The sequence below is a fragment of the Antedon bifida genome, chromosome 6 (genome assembly GCF_963402885.1).
Source record: "Antedon bifida chromosome 6, ecAntBifi1.1, whole genome shotgun sequence".
NCBI classification, from domain to species: domain Eukaryota; kingdom Metazoa; phylum Echinodermata; class Crinoidea; order Comatulida; family Antedonidae; genus Antedon; species Antedon bifida.
Window position 1 is genome coordinate 4,607,789 of NC_136231.1, and position 22,356 is coordinate 4,630,144.

A 22,356-nucleotide genomic window follows, 5' to 3' on the forward strand; every position below is an offset into this window, starting at 1 on the left:
GTGAATGTACTTACGTGTTTGTTCGTTGCGATAGCGTAAAGAAACCTCTTCAGTCTCCTTACAATGGGCCATTTAAAGTTTTAAACAGAACTGACAAATACTTTGTTTTGAGCATCGCAGGTAAACATGAAACTGTTAGTTTGGACAGACTAAAAGTCGCCTATGTAAATAATGGTAAAGCTATTAAAAACTTTCCAGAATCGTCAAGGCAACCGGAAGCAGGGCTTTCCTCAACCGCAAGTGCTATTCCAGTCGCACCTCCGCCACGGCAAACGCGTAGCGGACGACATGTACACTGGCCACGTAAGCTTGCAGATTATGATTGCGGTTGAAGAAATTCTGTTATTTTATTGTGCTGGAAGTTTTATACTAGAAACATTTTTTTTTTATTCATCGCTCGCTAACATTTCATTTGCGATCTAGAGGGGAGCTGATGTAGAGGCAATTTGCATATGTGTTAGCAGGTGTAACGAATGGCATGCAAACCTTTTTTATTCTTTGTCTCTCTCTCAACTACCGACCGTCGAACAAGCAGGACGTATTTGTTTCACTTACTACCGTTGTTTGTTAACTCAAGAAACTTTGCGTATTCTGTACATGTACAGTAGAAACTATAGTATCGGAATATATTATGTGTATATAATTACGGAGCCAAGTATAAGAAGCTACTAATGATATTTGGACCCAATGCATGCTCTCACAACACAGTGTAGTGGGTAAGTTGGATCTCACTAAACCTCTGACAAACTGCTGCAACACACCCATCACTCCACAAGTCATCAACTGCTTTACATGCCACAAGCCTTATCATAAGGAATGCATAACAAATGCCATGTGCGAAAGATGTACTCATAAAAAGAAAATATATGATCAACAAGAGCGGTTACGAACCGAAGCAAGAAGAGAGACCCACAAGCAAGACCAGCAGATGGTTAAGGACATACATTCGCTCTACAACTACATAAACACTATATTGTTAGGAAAGTTACCTTAGGCCGAGGATCATGTGTTTCTTGTACCTTTAGGTAATGTTTACGGAGAAACACTTCAATTGCATAAGAATAAAATTGGTTCCTCATCAATAATAAATATTAATAGTGAAAATGCTGCAGATTCGACGAGTGAATTGCTTATACTATGGCTCATGAAATGATCCATATGAAAATTTTTCTTGATGGAATTAGAGATGATCGGCAGCATGGTAAAGTTTTCATGAAAATGGGAAGAACATCAGTAGCCATAATAAATCAGCACAGCAATTCACCCCCTGGTAAATTTAAAGGAATACACATTGACAGAATAGTTGCTCACTAATAACATTTGTGTAGACACAAAGATTTTGAGAGAAATTTAACCAAAAAAACAAATCTAATTGAGCATAAACCTTACAGAAAATGCGAAGCACTGGCTGTTAATCATATTTTAATATCAACATAATTATTAGCCCTAAACTATGCCTATTTGGAGTAGGAAATAACGCATTTAAAGCACTAATTAATACTATGTTACAAATATGCAAACACTCGTATACTATTGTAAAATGAGAAAAATTAGGCCAAATATTGCACGATTTGTCAATGATATCTCTTTGTTTATAGCTGGAAATTAATGATTGTGTACGTTTGATTTTAAACCATTGAGTTACTATAATAACTCAAGGATTCCATCATGTGGTCGAAATTCCATGTGGAATTACTGCATGTGACGGTAGATTAATACCCGCGGTCTGTGGTCGAAAAAAACAAAAACAAATAAAGAAAAAATAAAAAGGATAAAAAGAAAGAAAAGAAGTGACAACATGTATTAAATATATTAATAAATATTCTGTACTCTTACTGATGTGGTATAATAATGGCGGTGCCGGTACTACTTTTTTTGTGGTTTTTATGGTTGGAATTTAATATAATACACTGTAGTTTTTAACGTTAGATAAATGTATAGATTCAGTAAAAATTTACTTTAGAAGTAAATTGGAACCACATCCCTCACTAAATGTTTATTATACTTAAAATTAGCTGATAACGGTGTTAATTAATTAATTAATAGAACACCTTTCCACTTCAAATGTACTTGTAAAGTGTTAACATACTAGTACTGTTATTATTATGTACATTTTGTAATGTTTTCAGATTAGAAGTGTGAACTTAATTAAGTTTTTAAAACAAAAAAAAAGTTTCTTATGTTGTTTTAATGTTTTGTCTTTCTCTATATTGTGCAGCTTCCCTATTTTGGACACAGCACTTCCCCATTCTGGACAGAAATTTCTCCATTTTGGACAAATCGGATTTCTCTATATTGGACAGCTTCCCCATCTTGGACACAGCACTTCCTCATTCTGGACAGAAATTTTCCCATTCTGGACAAATCGGATTTCTCTATATTGGACAGCTTCCCTATTTTTGACACAGCATTTCCCCATCCTGGACAGAAATTTCCCCATTTCGGACACGATATAGCGTCACCACTTCCCCATCCTGGACAGAAATTTCCCCATTTTGGACACGATATAGCGCCACCACTTCCCCATCCTGGACAGAAATTTCCCCATTTTGGACACGATATAGCGCCACCACTTCCCCATCTTGGACAGAAATTTCCCCATTTTGGACAAATCGGATTTCTCTATATTGGACAGCTTCCCCATCTTGGACACGATTATAGCGCCACCTGTCGCTTTTGTCCTTATTCTGGACAAAATATTTCCCCATTCTGGACAGAAATTTCCCTATCTTGGACAAAATTCACCACACCTATTGCGCTTTTGTAATTAGATTGCTGTAGTAACCCATACATCTAATAACCAATCACTCCTGTGACTATTAATGTAAGACTAAATCAAATTAATCATTTGTTGATTGCCATAAAAAATGATTTAGATAAATTGTATTATTTTAACAATTCATGTTGTATAATTCCTATTGTATTGTCATGTTTATATTAAAATAATGCTAATAATAATTATAGACCTTCAATTTAATTATGGTAATCTTTTCCGATACAAAAAGTAATTAAAGAATAGATAAACAGTTTTCAAAAACATGCACAACAAATGTAGTAGATAAAGTACAGAATAATATGTATAATTACCGTATTTATATGAAATAATAAACAAATATTAGTCATCACCCAATTCTGCTACTAACATTGATAGAAATCCCATAATTATTTGTATCTAGATTTAGTCAGTTAAGGTGTACCTTATTAACAATTGTATATATTCGGTTGGTAACATATACAAATAATGAATGTTTATAAGTGCAACGGTACAAATATTAATAATACTGTAATTAAAATATGTGTAATTTTATACATGATTGGTACACTAAATAATTAACTATACATAAAATAAATAAGAACAATATATATACTTTATCGTTTCAAATTAATTAATTAAATATCAGAATATCACCGGGCGGTTTAGAATTAATGTTCTTTGCCTACTGTGTTTATATATATATATATAAACAATAATAATGTTCTTTGCCTGATTTGTTTATATATATAAAAGTATCTCTTCGGAGATCCCGCCTCGTGAATAAAAATACTGTAAGATGAGGGCGTATCAATTTGATCTCTGGTGCGCGTGCGTACAACTGAGGACTAGTGCTGTTCCGCCGTACCACGCCGAGAATGTTAAAGAGTCGCTATCCAATCGAGTTCGAACAATACCATGAAAGCCCCAGTGGTCTAATGGTTAGGACATCTGCATATCAAGCAGGCGGTCCGAGTTCGAGTCTCGGTTGGGGCGACTTTTTCTCATTCTCACAGATTTCCTCATCTTTATCGTTTCAAATTAATTAATTAAATTTCAGTATATCACCGGGCGGTTTAGAATTAATGTTCTTTGCCTGATTTGTTTATATATATAAAAGTATCTCTTCGGAGATCCCGCCTCGTGAATAAAAATACTGTAAGATGAGGGCGTATCAATTTGATCTCTGGTGCGCGTGCGTACAACTGAGGACTAGTGCTGTTCCGCCGTACCACGCCGAGAATGTTAAAGAGTCGCTATCCAATCGAGTTCGAACAATACCATGAAAGCCCCAGTGGTCTAATGGTTAGGACATCTGCATATCAAGCAGGCGGTCCGAGTTCGAGTCTCGGTTGGGGCGACTTTTTCTCATTCTCACAGATTTCCTCATCTTTATCGTTTCAAATTAATTAATTAAATTTCAGTATATCACCGGGCGGTTTAGAATTAATGTTCTTTGCCTGATTTGTTTATATATATAAAAGTATCTCTTCGGAGATCCCGCCTCGTGAATAAAAATACTGTAAGATGAGGGCGTATCAATTTGATCTCTGGTGCGCGTGCGTACAACTGAGGACTAGTGCTGTTCCGCCGTACCACGCCGAGAATGTTAAAGAGTCGCTATCCAATCGAGTTCGAACAATACCATGAAAGCCCCAGTGGTCTAATGGTTAGGACATCTGCATATCAAGCAGGCGGTCCGAGTTCGAGTCTCGGTTGGGGCGACTTTTTCTCATTCTCACAGATTTCCTCATCTTTATCGTTTCAAATTAATTAATTAAATTTCAGTATATCACCGGGCGGTTTAGAATTAATGTTCTTTGCCTGATTTGTTTATATATATATATCATCATATATCAATATATAGTATGTTCGTACATTCACAAAGAGGGACTTTGTTCTGATATGGAAAATTGTTCAGTGTGTGACGGGAATAAATATAGAAAATGGCAATTGTTCAAATTTGTATGACAAAAATCAGCAGAGCCTCGGCCTTGGTGCAATCTACAACACTGTGCACTTATGAGATAAATATATGCCGCATCCTGCATCACTCATGACAGTTTATATAGTTACGGTTTTATTGGAACAAGGATTTGTATTAAGTTTCCACTTGTTAGGGCCTACAATATGTAGCAATAACCATCACGTTTAACCTCAAGATTCTCGAATCCCCAACTATTAATTCCATAATTCTCGCAACCCGTTCTAACATGCGTTATAGGGTAAATAACCTCTTCACTTTCGACCCAGCCCGCGTTACAGCAATCATAACCAGCTATTTGTGACGCTTGTAGTTGTGCTCGTGTTGCTAGTGCTCCTCCAGTGTAAGCAGAGCATCTATCTTTTGCATCCTGGTACGTTAGCTGGTATCTTTCAGTTCCACGTACATTCATCACACGATGAGAGGGAAATGGATCTGGAAACGTGATGTTCTGGTTTGGTAAAGGAATATAACACATGGCGAAATATTCCATTGATGGGTCGTGTAGCTTAATGTAGTCACCAAATGGATAAAGCCAAAAATCCGACGGAATATTACCTGTGCAAGAATTTCCTCCCAATCCCTTCAAATACCATCCATTTGTACAAAGATCAACGCCTAGTGAGTATGATGCGTTAAAAACCTCAAAAGGAGTCGCCAGCCGACCACCAAAGAGGGTACTGCATCTTGTATCGGCTTCATTGGCGTTCAGTTTATCAGAATTTAAACCTGTTAGCCTTATAATTCGTTGGATTGTCGGAATATAATCAAACAAACATAATTGTTGATTATATCCCCTGTAACAATAATAGCCACTTTCATATGTCTTGTCTGGGAACACATTACTTCGTTGATCTGGTGAATTCAATGTGCATTTATCTCCGTTGATTTCGGTGAAGGCTATCTCACCACTAATCAGCCATCCTTCGATGCAGTTGTCCATACGTGGTTGATATGCGTTGTAAAGTAGTTTATAAGATGCAAGTGAACCTAGGTTATTGGTACACGTACTGGATGCTACTTCGTAAGTAGCAGTAGTTGAACTAGAATAAATACCATCTGAAAAAGACGAAAGAACCGCTCATCAACAATTATCTCATTGATGAGAGTTATGTATTGTGTTTATTCTACGAAAATGATTTGTGTCTTGTGTCTTATAACACAGTTATAAGGCTATCACAGTATTGATTTTTGAAATACAAAAGTATTTAGACACAGCACATTATGGATATAATTGAATAATTATTTTTTTAATTAGAGATTATTTTAAATAGGCCTATCTATGTATTATTCTACATAAATCATTAGTTCTATACTCACGATTCTTGAAACTTTTATCCAATACCTATACATAAGAAATAATACCACAATTAAAAGACATATTTTACACAATGAACTTGAATATTATAATTGTATTTTTTTATATTATATTATGTATGTATAGTTAAAATATTATATGTTCCTACTGTATTTTCCATGTACCAACTTTTTATTTGACGTAAAGAATGAAAAGCAATATATATAGGGTTTAAAATACAAAAATAAAAGTCGAATAAGTACCTTCTCTATGTATTCAAATGAAAGTTCTTGTTGAAAATCTTCTGTAGATGCTTTGTCTTGTACATTTTTATTGATCTGGCACAAACGATCCTGCTTACTGTAATTAACAGACCAACAGTAAACTTTCCTGGAACAAGCCAACAAACATCCAGCACGATCGATGTTAAGAAGCTGGTAACTCCAGCCCAGAAGAGAACGTTGTGAAATCACTGTATATAATTGAGAACTCGCAAAAGTAGATTCACCGCAGAGTACGATTAAACAAAAGAGTACGGGGAAAAACATAATGTTGACCTGTCCTCAATGATCCTATTTTGTCAAATAATGTACTATTGCTTACTGCTTTAAAAAAGAAGAGTTTGTCTGTGATAATAAAAATTAAAATCGATTTTTACATTTAGTATTCATTGGTATAGTAAATCGTTATGTTTGTACAAAATCAATATTGTGGTAATAAAGATATACATTGATGATTGGTGTATCACTGCAATACCTGTTTGTATTTACAATGTACCGTTCTTCGTTAAAATCATTGTTGAACTGTAATTTAATATTTTAATTTGAAATAGACCTAAATATAATAAACCTTAAACAGTTTTTTCTTTCTTTCTAAATCTAATACAGAAATTGTGGATTCAGATCGCCTGTTCAAACATTTCTAACAACCTCTCAGATTCTGTAAACACCATATTGGTATCGCGTTTGTCAGTACAAAAGATTATAGCGAAGTAATTTTCAATCTCAACGTTCAATTTATTTTAAAAAATGGCAATGTCCGTGTCGTTCGGTATAGCTGAATTCAGGAATTATGGAAGCCCGGCGTAGACAGGGCTTTTTCATAAAGTGCCCTTTTCAAACTAGACAATATCAGCAGAAATGATAGTTAGACCTAAAGCTTTAATAACCTTGCCTATGACGATTTGCCCCTTTTGTAGAAAAAACGCTGTAATAAAACCCAGTAAAAATTCCTGCCTAGAGATTGATTGTTTACTGTTTCAAATATATGTATAAAAGAAGATACATTTACATTAATATAACTTTAGTTCATTTATTTCCTTTGTTTATTCATGTCAAACACACATAACAAACATGAGTTGAAATTGAATTAAGGTAAAAGACAAATGAAATACAATACAATTAAACCATCAAAACCACCATCCAGTTTAAAATGTTAGTTTAACATTCAAAAGTACAAGTATAGATACAGTCAAGGTAAGCAATATTGATTTAATAACGTGTCCATGCCTCCTCAAACAATCCTGTTTTCCAATTTTATGTAGCTAGTAATCGAAACACTGAATTGGTACACTCATGATTAGCAATTATTGTACTGGTTTCCATATCATTCAAAGCTGTGAGAGGTTTGTAATAATTTAAAGTTTTAAAAAACCGGAGATAATAATAAACAATACAATAAGTAGCGAGAAATTTCAATGTTTAACCATGAAACACGATTTCTTTAATAATCCTCGCTGCAGTTTATTATTGCTTCTTTTGTTTTCAACACTAATCGATTTCACGTTCAATGTTATCACATCAAAGTAACACTATCACCAATTTAAATTATTTTCACGAAAACACAATTATAATCTGAAGCCTCTATAGTCTCCGAAATTATATTACTTGGCATAATCCCAAGTTATCATTCTGTTTTAATACCTGTATACCAACAAATTATGTATATTTATGAAAATTGATATATTTACGGTGACGTTACAAACACTTATTAAAATTTCGCCGCTTAATGTGACCAAAATAGCACAATATCTGCTTTTTAACATTAAAGCAACGAATCATTTGGTACTCTATCCAGTAGGCCTACCTGTAAAAATAATAATAGGAAAATATTCAATGTACATAAATATAATTGTAACACTACCGAGAAGCAAATGCAAAATCTTTATATTCCGTATATTGTCATGAATTTCCAAAACAATAAACAATCTTTAACTTTCAGCTCTTTTTAAAAAGTGTTTTGGCATCTTTTTGTTTACTAAAAGTTTCCCTATTGAAAAAATTTCTTAAATGTGTTTACATATTTTAAGCGTTTTGTCGTAAAAGTAGGCCTATACGTGTTTTCAAATTTATTTTAGTCTCCGTCCACACACTTATATTGCTTATTTTACTTATTTACCATTTGTATCTTATTTAAAGCTCTGTCTACACTATCAAACTTTATGTGACAAAAAATTGCGATGTGCCCATATATGGAAATGATGATGTCATATCACTACCATATTTGGGTACTTAACACTTTTTTTGTCAAACTAGTTTGATAGTGTTAGACAGAGCTTTAAGCGCATTGATATTTTGTGTGCAGTGGAAAATAATAAATTAAAAAAAATATCTGTATTCCTGCATAGTGTATATATGGTGTTTCTGACGGTAAAATAATGAACTCGATAAAATCAATAACAATAAAATATTTTTTTTTATATTTTAAGGCAATATAATCGTAAACTTTAAGTGTATTTCTATGCACAGATATTAATTCTTAATTCGTGTGTACAACAATACAATATTCGATATAGGCACATTTTTAGTCGCGTGCAAACGTGACTCTACACTAAAAAAAACTAACTCAAATTTGCGCACGCGGCTGCAGCCATGTATATGGCCTTGTTAACATTCATTCACAATGATAGTTATAAGGTAATTAATCTAGAATGCATACAATAATAAATACCTTTTCGATGTATATTCGAACGAATTTGTTATTTTCTTATTTATTCTTGTTGATTTTTGCTTACTGTAATTCACAGACCAACAGTAAACTTTCCTGGAACAACAAACATCCAGCACGATCGATGTTAAGAAGCTGGTAACTCCAGCCCAGAAGAGAACGTTGTGAAATCACTGTATTAGGATGAGAACTCTAATAAAAAACATTATTAAAAAATTATTGAAAAGATGATTTTTGAGAAATGTATTCTGTCTGTAAGAATTTTACAAAAATTGTATTATTTGGTAAAAAAAATGCAGTCTATTCTGTAATCTAACTGTTCTTACTGCACGAAGAATCAGTACCGTTGATAATAACGCATACACACCAAATACTATACTTTTCCCAATATGTCAAATCTATCTTTCAATTAAGGCCAATTTATGAAAAACAAATTATCTCAAATTCAAAAGTTAGAGGAAGAATGACAAAATACGAGAAACAAGTAATTCAGCCAAACTCGACGGAACGCCTAGTGCTGTAAGTCAGCGACATTATGTTATTATTATATGAATGTATTTTGTTCTAAATAGGCCTAAAACAATATAAACACGTTTCTAATTATGTCATTCATTGATTGCAGTCATAGTGTAAACTTTAAACTAATACAAATGTTTCTTATTACAACAACAGATGATAAATGACTATTCTTAGTACTAATATAAATATTGCTTGGGTTTAGGCCCAATTGCATTTTCTTTACAATCTTTCATCTTAACAGTAATTTTAATAATGACATGTGTAGGCCTAGTGCAGCAATTAGATTATTATTATTAATGATCTGCTGACAGAGAGGAACAATGACTCTGACCGATCCGACGTTAATAAATATTAATTTGATGACATGAAATATTGTTAAATAACACGTGGTAGATCAGAGAGGGGAGCAGGCTGGTTGCCTCCTGGACATTTGCCACCGGGCCGGACATTTTCCGCCTTGACACAAAGCCCCAAACCCCGCCCATGAGATTTGCCGCATAAACATATTTAACATCTTTATTAGTCTTTAGAAAAATACTGACGTTGAACAAAGCTAAAATAAGTGGAACATTGTTTAAATATGTTATTTTATTATAAATCAAAGAACTAATTTACGTTATTTTTTAATTAATCATTACTATGAGTGCCCGCGATCTCTAGAATAGCCAGATATATTTATTATATATAATATAATAAAAATTAACATTAAATTACAGTGTGTGTGTGTGTGGCTTTACTATAATTCAATTTTGATGCGTATTGATGCTAGTTGACCTTTGTGTTTTGAAACCATTCTTTACACAAACAACCATCCGAAATTGTTGTAACTGGAGGAGAGACTACATATATTACAACGAACAAACAAATCGGTCTTTTTCAGCTCACCTATTTTCTGTCTGTACAGAATCGTGGCAAAGGGCCACAAAAATCCGCTTAAATCAAGAAAACAACAAAACAACATTGAAAGATGGCTGAGCAAATGACTCTTAAGGGTACCCTTAAAGGCCATAATGGCTGGGTAACTCAAATTGCAACTGCACCACGATTTCCAGACATGATTTTGTCAAGTTCTCGGGGTAAGGATTGTATGACAGTATGTGTAGGCCTAGCCTGTATGAATATGACGAGTAGCGTAAAACATGCTGTATCAGTTACCTAATACTAAACAGTAGGCCCCTATATGATTATGCCTTACATATTATACCCCACACAGCGTAGGCCTCCTAGCCTACTAGGCTACTATAATATAGGCTAGCTAGTAGTAGGAGTAGGCTAGGGAGGCCTACTAGGCCTACATTTAAACTACTCTATTTAGGCTAGCCTACTACTAGGATAGGCCTAGGCCTAGTCGTTTGCTATATGTGTGTGTAGTGGTGTGTAATCGGTCATACCCCTGGTCATACACAGTGTAGCCTAGTAGCCGGGCTAAGTAAAAGTAGGCTAGGCCCTAGTAGGCTAGGCCTAACTATAGGATTGTATGCTAGAGCCTAGGCCTAGGCTAATAATATTAATAATAAACTCTCTAGGCCTAGTCAGTCTCTTGTGACTCCAGTCATATTTTCCCCTATACTAGCCTAGGCCTTTTTTTTAGTCTTGCTAGCAGCTAATTAAGTAATACGCTTTTCACGAAACGGAAGACATCTTTGATTGCTCAATAATGACAAACAATGCTGTGCAGAGAAGCATATATATTGCCAACAGAAATATAGTGTTTTCAGGGGATTTCAGGATACCATGGTAATTAAAAGATTGACCGACATTCCTGAATGATTAAAAAAAATTAGAAAATTGTTGATTGCCTAAAATCCAACGGGAAAAAGACACATTACAGTGTTAAAGCATACAGTAGGGCACACTGTCCACACCGTTTTATCACGGTACCTCAATGTGTTTTAGCTATCATCTTTTTTCGTTGTATTGTAGGCGATCAAAACAATTTTTCAAATTGTTTTTAATCATCATACAGTGATGCAGGATAATCTTTTTTTAGTCAAGGAATTACAAATTTTGAACGGAAAAATATGAATGCTGCGCAATGTTATTTCTGCTTCATCGATCGAAGATGTCTTCCCTTTCATGAAAAGACGTACAGATAGTAGTAGGCTAGCTACTCAAGAGAGGAGAAGTAAAAAAAAAAATATAGAAACAAAAAGAATAGGGAATTCAGAAATAATCAAACATTAACTGTACTCAGCTCACACATTTTATCCTTTCAAATGATTGGGGAATTATAAAAGTGGCACTACAGTATCTACTAAGATCTGGTATTTAATATTCACTTTGATCTAACAATGTGCTGATTTCGACTTTAGAAATGATAAAAAGAAAAAAAGCGAATTAATAGTTATATCAATTATTAAATTGTGTTTATTTAGATAAATCTGTGATTGTATGGAAGCTAACCAGAGATGAAAACTATGGTATTCCTCAGAGGTCTCTGACAGGGCATAGTCACTTCGTATCTGATGTGGTCATTTCATCTGATGGTCAGTTTGCTCTGTCCGGTTCCTGGGATTCCACTTTGCGTCTTTGGGATTTGACCAGGTATGGTATTAGTTTTGAAAAATCTATCACATTTTTTTAATTAAAGAATTCACTTTACAGATTCTTGTCAATGTTTTAAATCTTTAATTCACTGGTTAACCAGTTAAAATACCTTTGTTGAAAATAAATGATATGATTTAGCTGAGAAGAATTTTTACCAATAAAATTAAATTTAAAATATGGATATTATTTTCTCCATGATAACAACCACCACCCTGTTCTCAGGCATCACAGCATCTAACAAAAACAGAAGATAAATAATGATTTTTTTCAAAACACTTTACAGATGTCTTTACATGATAGAATTCAACATTTATTAATTTCTATCAATGGTAAACAATACAATAAAAAAATGGTAATATATAATAATGAAATACAACAATACCATTGTCCAGAGGATCTTGCAAAAAGAGATTTCTTGTCAGACAAGACCCACCCCAAAATACATTTGTATATAATAATTATAAAAGAAATAAGGTCATGACAAAAACAGTTTGAAGGTCTAGTTTAAATACAATGATAATAAATGATTTTTAAGTTTTTTACGAAAAGTTGAGAGAGGAAGAGTTAACAATACTAGTATCTAATTGGTTCCAAATTAAAGTGCCAGAAACATAAATAAAGTGTGAAGAACTAGTTAATCTTACAAAAGGAATAGTTAACTGAAACTTATGATCAGTACTTCTTAGATTATGACCATGATTAAAATCAATGCAAAAAAAGCAATGTTAAATAAATTCATCATGGGAGAAGGAAGATTTAAAAAAAAACTAATATTGGAATTTACGTAATTTCTTAAAACATTGTAGGCTGGCAATATAATTTTCACTTCTAGGCTTACTAGTAGGCCTACTGTAGAAATCATAATAATAATAATAAGGAAAGACCAAACAGGTGCTAAACACCATGCTAGTTGATTATTCCAAATACACTGAGACAAACATTGACCTCATCTGATCCAATACAGTAAGTTCAAAGTTGAAATAAATTTGGTTAAAATCACTGATTGGATATTCTTTACGGATAAGTTCTTGCTAAAATTGGAGTAGTTGATTCTATGTATCATATTTTCTTATCATGATTTCTTTTAGTGGTGAAACAACACGGGAGTTTGTCGGTCATACCAAGGATGTGCTAAGTGTTGCTTTCTCTGCCGACAATCGTCAAATTGTTTCAGGATCAAGAGACAAGACCATCAAGCTATGGAACACACTAGGTGTATGCAAGTATACAATCCAGGTAAGAGATATTGTAAACAAATATTACGATCGTTAAACACTTTCTGTTGTCTTCTATTTATGAAACACAGTGACGAATCCATGATTTTGAATGGTGAAATGAAGGGCTGAGCTTAATTTGATGTCCTATCTTTTGCATTACAATTTGCGAAATTTGGATCCTCCCTGAAACACTTGTACTGTAGTTTTGACAAAGAAAGGACAATGTACTAAATCTCATAATAAGCTTTAAAAGCAATCTGTATTCTTTGTTTTTGTTGATTTGAATAATACAAAAAATGTATTGGTTTTGTCTAATCTGTTTTAGTCTAGTCCTAGCATATTCCTCTCCGAGCCTAAATGTAATATGAGTTAACAAATGTCTAAGATTGTTTATGCTTTAATGTACAGCACTAAAAAATGTTATTGTCTATCAGTTGAATTATTTGGATATTCCTTTTTTCCATACAACAATTAAAAAATTTGTTTACATTTTGTATATTTAGGAGGATAACCATTCTGAATGGGTTTCTTGTGTACGATTTTCACCAAGCAACAATAATCCCATCATTGTGTCATGTGGCTGGGACAAACATGTCAAGGTATTATAGAATCAATTATTTTAATTTATATATATAGATATTATATTAAGTTCTTTTTATATATTTTTTATATTAAATTCACCTATCTCGGTTCTGCAGTAAGTGACACTAACTAACTAGATGTTGGGCTTGATACACATATTGAAAAAGCAGACTTGGTGCTCGTGTATGGAACAACCGTAACCTTACCATCAAATTGAAGACCCACATCTACATTGCATGTGTGCTAAGTGTCCTGTTATATTGCTCAGAGTCCTGGACCATGTATCGTCATCAGGAGAAAAGACTAAACTCTTTTCACTTTCGCTGTCTGCGCTCTATCTTAGGTGTTTCTTGGCGTGATCGTGTACCCAATAGTGCTGTGTTGTCAATTACTGGTACAACTGACATATTTACGATGCTTACGCTGGTCTGGTCATGTTATTCGGCAGGAAGATTACCGTCTACCAAAAAATATTTTCTACGGTGAACTGGCTGACTCACCTCGACCATGCGGACGTTCAAAACTCTGTTTTAAAGATGTTATTAAGCGTGATCTGTTTTCTTTTAATATTCCCACTGGTTCTTGGGAAACTCTCGCCTCCAACCGAACATCCTGGCGTTCTAAATTGGTAACTGGTCACCAATTATCTACCAATGCATATGTTGCTGAACGTGAAAGGTCACCAACAGAGTAGTTAAAAACCTAATTGCAGATCCTTATAAAATTCTATATACAAATATTTTAACAAATAAATGAACTCAACAGGGCTCATCCGTAGCAGAGAAGTACTTAGCTTGGTTAAATAATGTTTTGGACCTGAGGTTATCATCTGTCATGACGGGATTGTACCATATATAATATATGTTGGTCATCGCCTGGACTTAGAAGCCACAGAAACTCTGTCGAGGAGAGAGGAACCACACCCCAATATCCCTGAATGCGCACAGCAGCACATTAAAATCTCCCTAATAAAATGCAACTTGTACATATATTATAGTGATCACTAGAGTAACAATTTTGTTTATGTAATAGGTGTGGAATCTTACCAATTGTAAATTGAAGACAAACCATATTGGACACGGTGGCTATCTGAACTGTGTGACTGTCTCTCCAGATGGTTCTCTTTGTGCTTCTGGTGGCAAGGTAAGTTAAAATTACAACAAGGCATGTAACTGACATTTAAAGAAACAAACTCACAAGTTTTTGTTCAAAATATTTAGGTTAATATTAGCCTTTCAAAGTGAAAAAGGCTATAATTTTCAAGTAGGTTCTAAGATTATTTCTTGATTATTTGGACCGCTTCATGTAATGTAGGATTATACAAATTTGTAAACATTTTTATTAAGGATGAGCAAGCTATGCTATGGGATTTAAATGAGGGCAAACACTTGTACACCTTAGAAGGTGGAGCACCAATCAACTCGCTCTGTTTCAGTCCAAACCGTTACTGGCTCTGCGCTGCTACTGGCCCAACCATCAAGATTTGGGTAAGTATTTATTATAAACATCATAATATACAATGATATATTGTTTTTCTTTGTGTATAGTGTACATGTTCAAATCTTGGTGAAATTTTAGCATTCAATTTAATACATGAAATTGTCAATTGTCAGGCCAGTTAAAAATAACCCCTGACTATACTCTTATTAGAGTATAGATTACTTTACAATATACAAATTGAACAAATAATGCTTGTATTAAAATAAAATTGGAATCAATTTTAAACTTTGATCTTGCAGGATCTAGAAGCCAAAACAATTGTTGATGAATTAAGACTTGACGTCATCTCAAGCAGTAGCAAGAGCCGGCCTCCAGATTGCCTCTGCCTGGCCTGGTCTGCGGATGGTCAGACACTTTTTGCTGGATATACAGATAGCTTAATCCGTGTCTGGCAAGTGTCGATTGCTCGTTAATTCTTCGAGCTTGATAAAAAATGGTCAATTTTAACGACTGAACCATTATAAGAAATCATTATTTTAAAATATAAGTTTCCAACTAACTTAAAAAAACAATGTAACAACATTAAAAGTCTTTTTAAAGAAAAAAAAGATAACAAAATAGATGTGTTAAATAATATAAAATGCAAATCACATCATAAATAAATCTTCTGAATATACAGAAGAACAAAGAAAATGTGTGTTTTACTTTTCATTTTTTAGTGTTTTGTTACATAAAGCTGATTTTCCACTAGGCGAATTTGTTCGCGCGAATCGAAAGCGTCATGCTCTGCGCATGCGTATTCGAGTTTCTGTCTGATACTCTCTTCTGCGACGAATTCTAGTTCCTTGATTTTTCGCTGCAGCGAAATTTACTAGTTCGAATTGTTTCTACTTTTTGCGAAGCGAAATATTGAGCAACCAATCAGATCTCAGGAAATGAGCTATGACGCTTTCAAGAGCACTCATGCGAATCGAAATGCTCAGCAACCACGCGAGGAACATGAACGTCGCAGCTATTCGCTCATGTAGTGGAAAGGGAGTAGGCGATTTTTTTCTCTTCGAAACGTTTGATTCGCGCGAACAAATTCGCCTAGTGGAAAATCGGCTTTAAATGCAGAAACAAGTTTATTTGAAATACATATGTTGCTATTATAGCATCAATACAATTGGGTGATTAAGATCTGGACAGGAGTAATAGTTGTGTTACATTTTGCTCCCTGGCTGCTGAGTATAAAAAAGGGTTCAATTTGGTGCCATGTTTCTAGAGGTAATCAAGTGGAAATAATTGGCAGTGTCGGAAAACTGATCTTAACTCTTTTAGTAGTATACAGTACAAAATCAATATGGAGCATAATGTAACCTATTTGATTATTCTGTTTATTATTGAGTATATATATACACATTATTTATAAACACAGGCACAGAACATTAATTCTAAACCGCCCGGTGATATACTGATGAAATTTTATTAATTTTAAGATGAGGAAATCGAGATTCGAACCCGGAACCTTCTGCTTAATATGCAGATGTCGTGTGTATATATATATATATAAGCACTTGCCAGCTCTTATACTATGACGTTATCCAAATTCCTCCACTTGCACTGATGAAGGGCTAGTGTTGCCCGAAAGCTCTGCTAACTTTTCTGGCTCTTTTACTTATCGTTTTGATTTAGCTTTTCGCTTTTTTTTTGTATCTCTATTGAGATCCAGCCACTGATACCCACGGCATTGTCATTTTTTCAGTAATTTGCCTTTGGATTTATATACATATATACATATATCTCTTCAAACCAGATGACTGGTATAAGCCAAAATTTGTTTTAATATACTCGTATATGTGGTTTACATAATCATTAATTATCTTAAAGAACTTTGAATTAGGAAAAGGCGTCTCCACACTAATCATATACATTAAATAAATTAAAATATCAATTTCCTGTTTAGTTTACTATCCATCTATAAAGGATGGGAGTCCACTTATAGGAACATTTTACAATTCATGTGGGAATTAAATGGAATATTTGCCAAAATGAAGAAATCTAATGTGCCAGAATTTCTTGATATGCCTTGTGGTCAGCTATTGTGATTGTGCTGTTAGTAGGAACGTGGATAAATTTAATCCAGAAGAGACTATTAATTGGAAATGGGTATGATGTCTCTGTATGGAATTGATTAGAGGCCTACTGAATTTCATTGTACAACTTTATTAACAGATGTGGAGAAAGAAGTGTGTGTATAGACAGTACATATTAAAGTGTAGAATTTCTATATAATACAGTAATGCATTAATACTCCAAATACTTAGTAGAGGAATTAAATTAGAATTTAAAATTCTCGGAATTTAATATGTTATTAGATGAACTCATAAGGGTTTTGATTAAAGATTTATCACAGAGAAAGTCTTATATACTAATAATAATATCATAAAAGGGCCTTTGTTTTGGACAGAACATCGGAAATTGAACTTGATTATTTGGCATCATCACCGAATTCTTGAACTTCCTTGGCCGTTCTTTGTTGCCAAAAAAACATTTAAATTGACATTTCTTTCCTGTCGGGGAGAGGGGACATTCCTGCGTTTTTGCCTATAAATATTTACACTATATTTTGACATTTCTTGAACTTCAAAGAATGAATCATCATCATCGTATTACCCAAGACGAGGTGTGATAATAAAGACCCTTTGTAGCACCGTGTAAAAAGTAATATCACTCTGTGTTGGTTCCCTCTGACCGCGACTGCGTCTGACCTCCCGACGTCCTGCGGTTAATTTATTTAAAGGTGGAGTCATTGAACAACTTTAAAGTTATAATGAATAAATATTATACATATTATTGTTGATTAATTTCAAATCAAATACTTTATACTTAAATAGTGTTTTATTCAACGAAAATGTGTTTGTTGTTAATGTTAATTTATTTTTAAATTGCGTACATTATTACGTTTACCTATGGGACACAATGGACGGTTCCAAGGTAATTGACAGTTCTTGCGTTTCAATTGACGGAAACTTATGAATTCAGCACGTACTCATTGATGCACTGTCGACTTGTGAGCACTTGTGTTACATTTACGAGACTTAATTTCCAGTCAAGAGGTACCTAAACGCGACAAGTGCATATTTTTCGTTGCAGCGTGTATGTCTACAATAACTCATATGGAATAATTTACTCAATGGAAACTGTAGGCCTACAGACAATAATGATAATTGAGTTCAGTGCTGCGAACTCTAGGAGGACTTTCTGTACTGGGGTTGATAACTGACCAGCGACTGAGATGCTATTAAGATAAGAATGGTCGATCGTCTGAATTTGTTTGCTGTTTTTGTTCCCAGGTGTCTTAGAGGAAATATTTACCAAAAGAACTGAACATACACTAAACAAATCTTATTGTATTGGAGTAAAGTAAAGTGATCAAGTTTGATCATTAATGTAGACAGATGATTCGACACGAACTGTCACAACATTTAGTAATCATCATTGTCTATTCACTTCTGACTATGGTATGTAATGATGCCATTAGGTTATCATTTGGAACAGTATAGGTTGGGTTGAGGCTATTGGCACGGTCAACCGTACATTTAATTAAAAGTTTCTATTGGCACTGGTTACAGGGCATGTTCATCAGTTTTTTTCTATCGGCACGGTCAAGAATGTGTAAAAAAAAATGTTAAAATCGATGAGGTGAATCGTATTCTAATGTCTAATGCCTTGTTTTCAAGATCGATCATGCTGATCGACACTAAATGAGCAGTCAACCATGCCGCCAAAAGAAAAATAATAAATTGGCCAGATCCATGGATAGAGGTGTTAGGAGTCGGCCCGGGCCACTCCTAAATTTAAAAATTTACACTGCAATAGATAGAACATTAGATTCAGCACTTCATTTTATTAATTCTTGGCCCCTATTTCAAAATCCTGGATCCGATGACCACGCCAGCCACTTGTGTTCTTTTGCACAGTGAGTTTTGTTTTGTCAAGGATTTCATTCTTCAACAAAGCAAACCTTAGCATAGCAAAGGGTGGTAGAAGGTGAGGGAGGAATGGTTGGGGATTTAGGGGACGTAGTTCTGTAGAATTCCAAATTCCAGCATACTTTTTCTAAAATTAAAGTTAAGTACTTTAAAAGTATTAACATATCCAAGTAATTAATAAATAAAAAAATAAAAAAAATTTAAATTAAATGGTTTGTACACTGTTAACCGAATGATGATTGTTTTTACAGGTTGTTATTTGTGCAAAGCAGGATTTTTCAAAGACTGAACACTTTGATGGTAAGTTTGAATTGTAATGTACCCTTTTCAGGTGTTAATGGCAGAATGTTCCCACCAGAGTAAGGGTGGATAACTTCATATGTACACAAAAATAATGGCCTTGTTCTTGACAATATTATTGGGTTGTAATTGTAAGTATCTGCAGACTGACACTGACCCAATCCAATTAAATATTTTACAGGATGTTAAAACAATTCAAATCATTCATAATGGAAATTGATGCAGTTTATTTTTAAATAAAAAAAAAAAAATGTAAAAAAATTCCTTAAGGTCAAACAGTATGTAGAATAATATATAATTAATGATATGGTTATTAATTTACTCAATTTTATTTTCAATACTTTCAGATTCCCCTTGTGAACATTATGAACACATTACACCTTATCGTTCCTTGTCAAATGGTGATTATATTTCCTACAATTTGTCAACTGAGAAAGAAGAGAAATACAGGGAATATTTGATGTACGCAAACAATCATCTGGACTATGACATTCCAACAAATATTCCAAAGAATAGTTCTTCATCAATATTTTATACATTTTCGGCTTTTGGTGAACAATTTGTATTAAACGTAAGCTTAAGTTCGCATCTGGTGGCACCAAACACCTCGATTGAGAAACACCTTGATAATGGAACGATCTCTACAAACTCTGTGCAAAAGAAATGCTTCTACCAAGGAATAGTGAACAATTCATATAATTCTATTGTTTCTATAAATAATTGTAATATAGGTTTGGTAAGTAACATTTTTTTCTTATTTGCATCCGATGTGTTTTGGAACAAAATACCACTGGTTCTGTTGGCAGCAAATAACCGATTAATAAAACTGTGTGAATAAAATACACCATTTTCTTAGCAGCTGGAACAGGACAAATTTAAAAATAAAATACAGGTTTCTCAACACAGTAAAAACACCCTAAAGGTTTAGCAGGTTTATCGCTGTGCAACTTTTAGCCACAGTGCAAAATAACGGTTGATTGACTGCCGTTTTGTCAACTAGTCTATACTGTACTTACAATATCATTTGAAAATTCTACCACCCGAGTGCATTGAATTTTAGTATTTTTATTGCAGTTTTTTAGCAGAAATCTTGTTTAATATATATTAATTTTATTTTTTCCATCTATTTTCAATAAATGGGTATTCAGTGTTATGCAGCAAAAATGGGATCGGGGAGGGGGAGGCTAATTGGATGTGATTAACTTTCTGTTGATTAGTTGCTTTCAAAAGTTATCTTGACGTATTGAACCCTACAAATTATTATAGCCTTTTAAAACAAGATCCAAAGTCCTATAAATTATTCTAACAAAAGAAACCCTATTCTACTCACCTGTGGGTAATTCTGATTTATGAAATGTAATTATATACCTTACATTTATTATCACATAACTTTTGAATTAAAAAAACACATTTTAAGAACATAATTGCATTGTTTGTTTATCCGAGGTAGGTAGACTTTGCAATTAAGGAATTCAATTCACTTAATTAGTGAAAGATTTAATGTTGCTAGAGTATCATCTCTCAATTACAACATAAATTATGTCCTTGCAACCATGACATTAGGAGAAATAGGAGGAAATGGATACAAGTGTAAATGACATTTAATACTGTTTATGGTGAAATATTTCTTACTGATGTAAAATGTCACCTGATTATTAAGGCTGTATATAGTGTGTAAGTAGCCTATAAAAATATACAGTACCATTTGGCAACAGAGAGATTGTAGGATGGAAGCATTGCAACTTGGAAAATAATTTAATTTAAATAATTAAAAAAATTGGCATATCTTATTTATTTATTAAACAACCAAAACATTCAGACCATTTAAGCATTATACATAAAAATATAAACAGTACATTCATATATGGAGAAATATAAATACAGTAAACAAAACAATTATTTAAAAAAATACATTATATAATAGTTTAAATATTCAATACCTTGATCATACTATAGGCATAACAAAATAATGCTTTGCAGAGATAAAACAAAATACCTGGTAAATGCATTAAATTTGTTCTGTATGTTGGTACCAAGAAGTCAGCAATCAGATCTTTTAATATTTTTTCCATACAAGCATGTGGGAGGATTGTCCTGTGACCTTTACCTGAAATGGTATCTCTGATTGCGATTTCTTTTTTATATGAAGGCTGTGACAACTCATACATGTTCAATGGTATACAAATAATGCATGTTTATGAGTTGAATGGCGAGAATATTTAATGAATTAAAACATTTACCATTATATTTAAGTCAGAGCAGTGATTAATATTTTTATTTAAATTACAGTAGTTAAGTACTTAATAAGCAAGCAAAGTATACAATTATTAAAGATATTTCTGATATTTGTTTTTTTTAAAATTCAGAATGGTTGGATTCAATGGAAGAATGAAGATTTTTTAATAAAGTTTTCGGAATCTCATGTTGATAGTAATGCAAGCAATGGTTTAGTTCATGTTATTTGTAAAACTAATAAGCTTGGTAAGTGTGGGTCAATGTTTTGTGTCAGTTTACAATAGGGTCCGGTTTCTGCTGCAAAAAAATAACCATGTGAATAAATTAACTTCTATTTCTTGGGAAACAGGACAAATTTTGAATAACCGGTTAAGTGGCAGCCTGATATTAACGGTTAAAAACGGCCAATCAATTCAGTATTAGAACGCCATTTAACCGGTTATTGCTGTGCAACTTTTAGCTGCAACAGAAACGATTGATTGATTGACAGCCGCTGACCTTGTGTCAACTACACTTCAGTAATGTTTGAATTGACCGCCAATGCTCATTGCATTTTGGGTACT

At 33.5% G+C, this 22,356-nt stretch overlaps 3 protein-coding genes across 3 annotated transcripts in view; 2 read left to right on the forward strand and 1 right to left on the reverse strand.

The window, feature by feature from the left end:
- Positions 1–4,933: 4,933 nt before the first annotated feature.
- LOC144844992 (aggrecan core protein-like) lies at positions 4,934–6,595 on the reverse strand. The gene is made up of 4 exons (XM_078702109.1): positions 6,297–6,595; positions 6,057–6,081; positions 4,995–5,795; positions 4,934–4,947 (listed from the first exon to the last, which is right to left on the reverse strand). Exons 1-4 carry the CDS (start codon positions 6,579–6,581, stop codon positions 4,934–4,936), a joined length of 1,125 nt encoding a protein of 374 aa, XP_078558235.1. The 5' UTR covers positions 6,582–6,595.
- Positions 6,596–10,363: 3,768 nt separating this feature from the next.
- Positions 10,364–15,977, forward strand: LOC144844302 (small ribosomal subunit protein RACK1). The gene is made up of 7 exons (XM_078701144.1): positions 10,364–10,574; positions 11,874–12,042; positions 13,134–13,281; positions 13,766–13,861; positions 14,877–14,987; positions 15,191–15,331; positions 15,584–15,977. Exons 1-7 carry the CDS (start codon positions 10,466–10,468, stop codon positions 15,755–15,757), a joined length of 948 nt encoding a protein of 315 aa, XP_078557270.1. The 5' UTR covers positions 10,364–10,465; the 3' UTR covers positions 15,758–15,977.
- A 2,374-nt stretch (positions 15,978–18,351) lies between these two features.
- The window catches only part of LOC144844994 (A disintegrin and metalloproteinase with thrombospondin motifs 3-like), a 32,125-nt gene continuing 28,120 nt past the window's right edge, over positions 18,352–22,356 (forward strand). Inside the window, exons 1-4 of the mRNA XM_078702110.1 lie at positions 18,352–18,787; positions 19,510–19,558; positions 19,906–20,294; positions 21,925–22,039. Coding sequence (XP_078558236.1) covers positions 18,725–18,787; positions 19,510–19,558; positions 19,906–20,294; positions 21,925–22,039 — 616 coding nt within the window. The 5' untranslated portion in view covers positions 18,352–18,724. The remainder of the gene's footprint in view (positions 18,788–19,509; positions 19,559–19,905; positions 20,295–21,924; positions 22,040–22,356) is intronic.